The 9,438-nt window shown below is 41.9% G+C and overlaps 2 protein-coding genes across 2 annotated transcripts; one reads left to right on the top strand and one right to left on the bottom strand.

The window, feature by feature from the left end:
- The first annotated feature begins 1,985 nt into the window (after nucleotides 1–1,985).
- Nucleotides 1,986–5,021, top strand: LOC137947817 (calcium-transporting ATPase 12, plasma membrane-type-like). The gene has a single exon (XM_068793609.1). It carries the CDS (start codon nucleotides 1,986–1,988, stop codon nucleotides 5,019–5,021), a length of 3,036 nt encoding a protein of 1,011 aa, XP_068649710.1.
- Nucleotides 5,022–7,321: 2,300 nt separating this feature from the next.
- On the bottom strand, nucleotides 7,322–7,717 carry LOC137948550 (uncharacterized). The gene has a single exon (XM_068794637.1). The coding sequence runs from the start codon at nucleotides 7,715–7,717 to the stop codon at nucleotides 7,322–7,324; it is 396 nt and encodes a 131-aa protein (XP_068650738.1).
- Between the last annotated feature and the right edge of the window lie 1,721 nt (nucleotides 7,718–9,438).

The raw sequence follows: 9,438 nt of genomic DNA on the forward strand, positions 1-9,438 counted from the left end.
AAAATATAGTTAAACTTGATCCCAAAATAATAAATTTTAATTTTATTGGCTACAATAACCATTTAGGAGGAGGTTATTGATTTGTTGTACACTACTTTTGATGGTTCAAGGGGGATACTTGAAAGTTGTGAAGCATGTTTTTTAGAAGAAGATGTTGACCCAAGAAACCCAATCAAGAAAGTTGGTTATTTGAAATTCAATGACTAAAAGAGTCTTCTGTTGAACATGAAGCAGTCATCGAAACCATGAAACAAATTGATCCAGTTGCTCATGTTCTTAGATATGGAAGACCTCCTTCGATATTGAGGTATTACTATGTCATTATGGGTGATGAAAATAAAATAAGTGAAGAAACCCTTGGGGATGATCTTCAAACTTATGAACAAACATTACTGTCTAAGGACTCAACTAATAGTTAAAAACTATTCAAGCAAAGGTTAGAGTGTGGGAGTTAGGACAACTTCCAAAGGGTAGAAAACCAATAGGGTGTAGATTGATATTATGAAAAAAAAGAAAATCCTAAAGGAACCATTGATGGATATAAGCTTAAGTTGGTAGTTAAAGGGTTACTCTAAAAGAAGAGATTAATTTTATAGAGATTTATTATCAGGTGTTTGCTTTTACCTCTATTAAAGTGTTATTGGCTATAGTGATTTACATCAAATGGATGTAAAAACAACATTTCTCAATGATAATTTAGAGGAAAAAATTTATATGCATCAACTGGAAGGGCCTATAGTAAAAGATCAAGAAGATAAGGTGTGTCGATTGACCAAAGCCATTTATAGGTTTAAATAGTCACCCAGACAATGGTTCTTCACCTTTCACAAAGTGATATGTGAGTATGGTTTTGTTCCTGACTCATATGATCCTTACGTGTATTCTTAGGTGAGTGGGGTTAAATTTATAATTTTATCTCTTTATATAGATGATATATTATGAATGACCAATAAGCTAGATAGGACAATTAGGATTAAAGATAGACTTAAAACTTAGTTCGATATGAAAGATATAGGTGAAGCCTCATTTATCCTAGGTATAAAAATTAAGAAAGAAACTAACAAAAAAAAAAATCTAACTTGAAAAAAATATCTAAATAAGAGTATTGAAACATTTTGGAGTCGTTGGGTGGAAGACCCTTGATTCCCAATTATAAAAGGGACCAGTTTATATATAAAAAATGTCACCATTTTGTTAGGACCAAAGACTATAACCCTAACCCAGCCCCAAGTAGTGGGTAATTTGATGTATGCCATGTCGTGCACTCTTAGAAAAAGCGACTTAGAATGATCACTCGCCCAACGGAACGGTTTCGATTTTATCATCCACCTCATTCCCTGTCAAAATCGATCAGAAAGCGTGGAAGACGCGCATTCGGTCATCACTTACGTCGTTTTCCTGGTCAGACCCTTAAAAAGGTGTTCAATCATCCCGCGTTTTATCCCTTTTTTATGGGCGGAGCTACCGGCAGCAGTTTCGGAGATGTCGATCTGTTCAGGTAAGCCGAAGCATCCGAGAAACCGCTAAGCTCGCGTCCACGAACTTGCCGAGTTTCAAACATCTAAAGACGAAGGAAACCAGTAGATACTAATCGGCATGAGAATGTCTGTCTAATGTTTGATCTTTTGACCCTACAATGAACGCCGTGTTTCTGGCTTTCGGCCATTCAGAGTTCCCATCTTACTTGGTAGCTAAGTTTAAGGTTACTGACCCCACTAGAAGTCACTTTCCACGACATTTCTGGAACTTCTTCCCCAAGAGAAGCAAGAACTATATAAAGAGCTGCAACCACCCATGTTCATTCCCACTTTCAATATCCATTTCTCAGCAGGAACCGAGATTAGTCATTGGCAAACTTACTGTTGCATTGCATAGTATAAACGTCAAATTTCTATACTTCATCCGTCGTCTTCCTGAAGCGGCTGTTGTATTGAGCAGCATTATTAGCCTCAAGTATCTATCATTCTCTACTCTCTACCCTTCCAATGTCTTACCCTTCTGAATATCTCGCACTTTTCCTTAACGTTGCTGATACTGCGGCCAAGAGGAGATGGCACATAGCTTTTGCCACCATCTATACCTGTAGAACTCTTGTCTCGGTTGCTCTATCAGCAAAGAAGAAGAGGAACGTCCTCCGTCATCTCTCGCCAAAACCTTACACCACAATACGCATCCAAGAAGACCACTCATGTAACCAACCCCAAATGGATATCGATGAGAAAAGCCTCACCAGGGTAGTGAAAGAGAGAGACCCGGATGATGTGGCTCGACTCGGAGGAGTTGAAGGGATTGCCAAAGCTTTGGAGACGAACTTACATGAAGGCATCAAAGGGGACCCACAAAATCTTCTTCTTCGACAGGAACTGTTCGGTTCCAACACCTATCAACGTCCCCCTTCCAAAGGTTTCTTCTTTTTCGTTTTTGAAGCTTTTAAAGACACCATTATCCTCATTCTTCTTGCCTGTGCCGCGCTTTCTATTGCTTTTGGAATTAAGGAGGATGGGGTGAAGGAAGGGTGGTACGACGGAGGTAGTATCTTCATTGCTGTGTTCTTAGTTATTGTGGTTGGAGCTGTTAGCAATTTCCGACAGTCGAGACAGTTTGAGAAGTTGTCCAAGGAGAGTGATAATATCAGAGTGGATGTTGTGAGAGACGGACGCCGACAAAAGATATCCATCTTCGATATTGTTGTCGGCGATGTGGTCTGCCTGAAGATTGGCGATCAAGTTCCGGCGGATGGGCTGTTCTTGGACGGCTATTCCTTGATGGTCGACGAGTCGAGCATGACCGGCGAGAGCGACCATGTCAATATTGATGGGGTAAAAAATCCTTTCCTCATCTCTGGCGCAAAAATAGCTGATGGGTACGGACAGATGCTCGTCACCTCCGTCGGTATGAACACTACATGGGGCGAGATGATGAGCACCATTACTCGTGACAACAAAGAGCAGACCCCACTGCAAGCCAGACTCAACAAATTGACTTCTTATGTGGGAAAGGTTGGTCTGACTGTAGCTGTTATGGTTCTTCTCGTGCTTTCTGTGCGTTATTTTACAGGAGCCACCGAGGATGAGAATGGGAATCAAGAATTTCGCGCTGGGAAGACCAAGTTCAGCAAGGTAATGGACTCAGTAGCAGGCATCTTAGCTGCTGCAGTTACAATTGTAGTTGTGGCGATTCCAGAAGGCTTACCATTGGCGGTGACCCTGACTTTGGCCTATTCAATGAAGAGGATGATGGCTGATCAGGCCATGGTGCGCAACCTTTCTGCTTGTGAGACTATGGGATCGGCAACCACCATTTGCACCGACAAGACCGGAACTCTCACAACGAACCAGATGACAGTCACGAAGTTCTGGTTCGGAGAAGAAGAGAAGAAAGAACAGACTTCTTCCAAAATTTCTCCGGATGCATTGGAACTCCTTCACCAAGGGGTTGCCCTCAACACGACAGGTAGTGTTTGCAAAGCTCCTTCTAGTAATTCTCTGCCGGAATTTTCAGGAAGCCCTACAGAGAAAGCAATACTTTCTTGGGCTGTTCTTGAATTGGGCATGGATATGGAAAAGATGAAGCAGAGTTGCACGGTGCTTCGTGTTGAAGCATTCAATTCGGAGAAAAAAAGAAGTGGTGTTTTGATGCGAAAGAACATGGATAACTCAATCCATATGCACTGGAAAGGAGCAGCAGAGATGATTCTAACAATGTGTTCCGGATATGTCCAGAGTGATGGAACTCAAAAAGCCATTGATCAAGAAAAGAGAGAAATTTTCGAGCACATTATTGAAGGTATGGCAGCTCATAGTCTCCGCTGTATCGCTTTTGCTCAGAAGCAAGTAATGGAATATACAGACGATGCAGAGCAGGAACTACCCCAGGATGGGTTCCAATTGATAGGGCTAGTTGGTTTGAAAGACCCTTGCCGTTCAGGGGTAAAGGCAGCGGTAGAAGCATGCAGAAGTGCTGGAGTTAACGTTAAAATGATTACCGGTGATAACATGTTCACCGCAAAAGCCATAGCCTCCGAATGTGGAATACTCAGCAGCAATCAAGACTATACTGGAATGGTCGTAGAAGGGAAAGAGTTTCGAAATTATTCTATTGAGGAGAGGATGGAGAAGGTCGATAGAATATGTGTGATGGCAAGATCATCTCCCATGGATAAGCTCCTAATGGTACAATGCTTGAAGCAAAAGGGTGAAGTAGTTGCAGTAACCGGAGATGGAACCAACGATGCCCCTGCACTAAAAGAAGCTGATGTTGGGCTTTCAATGGGAATACAGGGCACAGAAGTAGCAAAAGGAAGCTCAGACATCATAATCTTAGATGATAACTTTGCTACGGTTGTAACAGTTCTTAGATGGGGGAGATGCGTCTACAGCAACATTCAGAAATTCATCCAGTTTCAACTAACGGTAAACGTCGCTGCTCTGGTCATCAATTTCATCGCGGCAGTTTCATCGGGTGACGTTCCTCTAACAGCAGTTCAACTCTTATGGGTGAATCTGATCATGGACACATTAGGAGCCTTGGCTCTTGCCACAGAACGACCCACGAAAGAGTTGATGGAGAAGAAACCTGTAGGCAGAACAGCGCCTCTTATAACCAACATCATGTGGAGAAACCTCATGGCTCAAGCACTGTACCAAATCTCGGTGTTGCTTGTCCTACAATTCAGGGGAAGATCCATATTTGACGTAGATGTGAAGGTTAAGAACACACTGGTTTTCAACACATTTGTTCTCTGCCAGGTCTTCAACGAATTCAATGCCAGAAAGCTGGAGAAGAGGAATGTGTTCAAGGGTATTCATAAGAACAAATTGTTTCTGGGGATTATAGGGTTCACTATTATTTTACAGGTGCTGATGGTGGAGTTCCTTAAGAACTTTGCTGATACGGAGAGACTGAATTGGAGCCAGTGGGGGGCCTGTATAGGAATAGCTGCAGTTTCTTGGCCGCTTGGCTGGCTGGTCAAGTTGATACCCGTCTCAGACAAACCTCCTTTCGGCCTTTTGAAGATTTAGAACTGTTGATCTGCTACATTCTTTTGATTCTTTCTGTTAGGTTATTCTTTACGCTGCTCATGCTTTTGTTCAACATTGTAAAGCATTCTTTTTAGTGATTAATGAGTGATAGTCCACCTCGACTTTGAGAATTCTCTTCTGCTTGCTAACCCCATGTTCTTGTCGATTAAGCCACAAGCTATTACTGAGGGCTTCGCTGATTGCCAGTGTCTGAACGCCGCAATATGCCTGAAAATTTGGGGAACGATCGCTAATTGCATATAAGAAAATTGATCATCTCCGTTACAAAGGAATCACTATGATAACGTAGGAAATATTCCTTTCTGGCAGGCATTCAGGCCTTCTAAGACATCAAGTTGGCACCATTTGAACTATTCATTGAAGGGTGATAATCACCGATGTAATGACCGCGTTGAATATCTACCGACTAATCTCCAAATTCAATCATAACTGAAAGATTCTCTTATTTTCTTCCATCTGAAAGAAAAACATGAAAGAAAGAAAATAGGGGAAGGTGACGTGCCTCTCATCTTCATCTTCCTCCTGTTGTTGCCTCTCTTTGCACACCCATAAGGACCTAACCCTCCTTTACTTTGCCTTCTTGAAACGAAGGTCTCTCTATATCTGAGCTTTGGTGAATCAGGAGTCCTTAGCTGAGTTCATATATCTCAATGATCAAAGATGCTCGGATATTTGATTCTCCATCAGTAAGAAAGCCAATAGTGCATCAGAACTCTGATACCATCAAGCACTTCCATGCTCATCTCTTTCATTGTATTCTTCTTTTTAATTTCTTCCCAACCAGAGGCAAGAACATTACAATAACAGAATAAAAGCATACATGATTAACCAAAAAAATTTCTCCATTTCAAGCCTGAGAATGTAGTGGATTGGGCCTTTGATTCAATGGCTACCAGGGAAATGGGGGAGGACAGAATTGGCTTTCCTAACGTGAGGTCTTGAATTCAAGTCTCAGGAGCAGGGAACAGGGTTCAAACATTCAAAAGAGAGAGAGAAAGAACCTGAAAGCCTTACATGAGGTCCTCAATCCACGAGTAAAGAAGATGTAAGCTACCAATAGAATTGTAATAAAATCAATTAAAGGACGAATGAGAGGTCTTCTTGGTTTCTTATTAAAACTCTCAAATTTTGTTTTTTTTTTTTTACCTTTTGTTCTTAAGCTCATTTCCTTTTAGATAGAGGAAAACAGTTTCTCTGTCAAGACGGAATACAAAACTTTTCTTCAGTTTAACAGATAATAACTCTCAATTTTCAAAACTAGATGTAACATAGAAATACCATTTAGAAAGTAGAAACCAAATAGGGCCCAGTTGTCTGAGTCTGCAGATAGAAAATCCCACAAAGACCTAAAATTTTCTAACCAAGCACTTGGCCAACAAAGTGTCTCCAAAAAGAGAATAACTTAAAGCATCTTAGAAGGCCTTCAGAGAACTTCATTCTACGGTTACTCTTTAAGGACTTCCACTACCCATTTCCAATGTCTACCTATAGTTCATGTTGAATAAAAAGCATAAAGAAAGAGTAGTGAAACATTCTTTAATTGAACTGGTTCCTTGTGATCATGGTGCTCGATTGATACTAAACTGCGGAAGGATAATAAAAATGTAGAAAAATTAAACTGATTCAACAAATCATACAACTACTCAATGAGTAATATTTCCACGGTAAGAAGATCCGATAATAAAATGTACATCAGTTGCTAGAAGTGGGATTTTGTTTCTCCTTAGCTTTCTCAAGGTTTCTGCATTTACTTTGGATGGTGAATTGATTGAAACAAAAAAAAATCCAGTTTTTGTTTTCTAACATTTAGTTAGTTCTCAATATAAAGCCTTCTGGCACTATTTTGCCAGATAAATGCAGGACAAGGAAAGCAGCATCAGGTCCACTGGAGACATAAATTCATTGTCAAACTTGAACACAGCCAGTTCCGAACATAGACAAGGTTTGGCTTTGATAATAGTCATGACTACTGTGAACTTTGTATCAGAATTGCCAGGTGCAGACGAAAAATTAAAACGGATAATGAAACCTCTATATGACTAAACTTACAAACTATGAAAATATGAGGCATAAGCAATTTTACTAATAAATAAAAGACATCTACCTTTAAGACTATAAGAATCAAGAAAATAATACAAATGAAATTCTCTATTCCACAAAAGAATGCATAAAGATCCGATCCCAACCAAGGCAAGAATGGGGCCAATTTGGGACAAAAGAGAAACGAGGACAATTTTCAGCGTATGAATCAAGGAATTGAGGAGAAACGCAATGCTCCATCAAAATAATCCAAACACGACGGAAATCCCCAACAGAATGAGCCAGACGATATGGACCAGTAAGAGCGCCTGACCTGAGACAGGCGCACTACCACCACTTCCGAACTCGCAGAAGCCCAATTTCGCCACACGCGTACCAGCACACGTGGCGTCCGCGCAGCCGCACCAGTAGGTAACCCCATCTTCTCCACATACAGGATCAGTGCGAAAACAATTGACGGGGCACGACGCCTGACGCTGTCCAGCGCAAAGACCGTCAATCTCCCCGTCCGACGGCAACCGAATAGCCGAAGAGCCAGACTCTTGCGGGACGATCGAGGAGCAGAGGCCGAAAGAGAAGAAGAGGAAGACGGAAACGGAAAAGAGAACCGCACGAGCAAAATAAGCAGCGACCATTGTAGAGGCGACGGAGGAGCTCGCCTTTTCGCCTGATAGAAACCGGAGACGCAGGTATTCAGAAAGATTTGACGGTAACCGGACCCCGAGATGGCAAAATCCTCCCTAGGGCTAATCGGAAAGGGTAAAGGGAAAGAAATGCTTCTTTATGTCGGTTCTTTGCTTCGCGGCGGGTGGGTTGTTTGCAGGTAGACGTGAACTTCTCGACCGTTGAAGATACGCGAAAGTCGATGCCCAGCTTAGGAATGTTCGGTGGACTCACTTAATCTGGACCGTTCTTTTCGCTATGGACGATGAGAGTGACAATTTTACCGGATTACCGGTTTTATGAAAAAAAACATTAACTGAATTCAAGTCAATTATTTCTTATCCAACGCTTTAAATATTTTTTATTTTTATTATTTCTTAATAATAAAAAAGAAATAATAGTCTCAATTTTCCCACACGAAATATTTCCCGCGTTTTTTGCTCAACCGTTGGCTCTCAACAACTAACTCCAACGGCTACTCACCCAAAAATGGTTTTTCTGCGTTTCTGAACACTCATGGACAGGTCCACCTCCCTCCAATCCCTGCCTGCAAATAACTGCTAACCTGAAATTTCTCTTCTCTTCATCCCCACCGCTCACCAGCTTCCCCTCGAACTCTTTATCTACCTTCACTGTAAGCTTCCTCTTGGCCTTGCATCCGAGTTTCTTCAGTTATCATGGGGGGGTGCGCTAGCAGACCTAGAGGTTCCGAACCGGAGGTCATGCCGGCCGAGATTCCTGCCTTCCACGATCAGACTGGCGATCCTCCCAAACAAGTGCGCTTCTTCTCCATTGCTTCTCCTCCTTTTGTCCATATGGCTCCAAAATAATGTAATTTGGTTTGCGTTTGATGCAGGTTGATGCAGGCGAGGCCACTAATGCAGAGCCTTTGGTGGATCTTTCGGAGCCAAAAGCAGATGCTCCTACCTCGGGGACAGCAGACCCCTTCACTGCTCTCTCCACCCAAGAATTTCCACCCGGAGCTACAAAGGAAGCAGCAGACCCTGCTCAGGTCACTCAATCCATCCGCATTGAGGCCCACAGTGCCGAGGTGAAGAATGAGACTGAAGAAGCCAAGCTTGCCGCGGAGCCTGAAAGTGTCGAGGTCACGGGAAATGATGCGGCAACAAAGAAAACAATTGCTGCTGTTGTCGTCCAAAAATCCGATGACTCAGAGAACACACACATTGCTGCCGCTGCTATCACTGCATAAAGATAAACACCAAATAGGCAAGTTATTTCTGGCTAGTGCCAGAGGCCCAGAGGAGGTTCCAACTTCTATGCTGATTGTCCATTGTCACGTTCTTGAATTCTGACTTGCCTGCTTTCTAAAGGTTTACTACGGTTGTCAAATGTACCATCTGTAATCTCTGTGGAATTTCGATTGTTTATCTTTCCCCTTTGTGGATTTTTTTAATCTTATATAGTTTTCTAATTTGGAATAATCATCAGTTTCACTGGTAAATTTTTCTGTTTATGCTTTCTGGTGGATAGCAAATTTTCTGGATCTAAAATTTACACATACCCACTCAGGCTTTTCTGCAGTTTGTCTGCGACAAGGTTCAAGAAAATGATGTTCATATGAGCTCAGGTAACAGTGCCCCCATCTTAGATTCTTCGTTCTCTGGGCTGAAATCAAAGTTCATCTTCTTCTAGCTACCAGTATGGTAGAAAAACTCTTAAATATTCATCC

Source organism: Aristolochia californica, unplaced genomic scaffold, assembly GCF_029961685.1.
Source record: "Aristolochia californica isolate CCGP_79_NKW_82.1479 unplaced genomic scaffold, dmAriCali1.0.hap1 SCAF_13, whole genome shotgun sequence".
Lineage (NCBI taxonomy): Eukaryota > Viridiplantae > Streptophyta > Magnoliopsida > Piperales > Aristolochiaceae > Aristolochia > Aristolochia californica.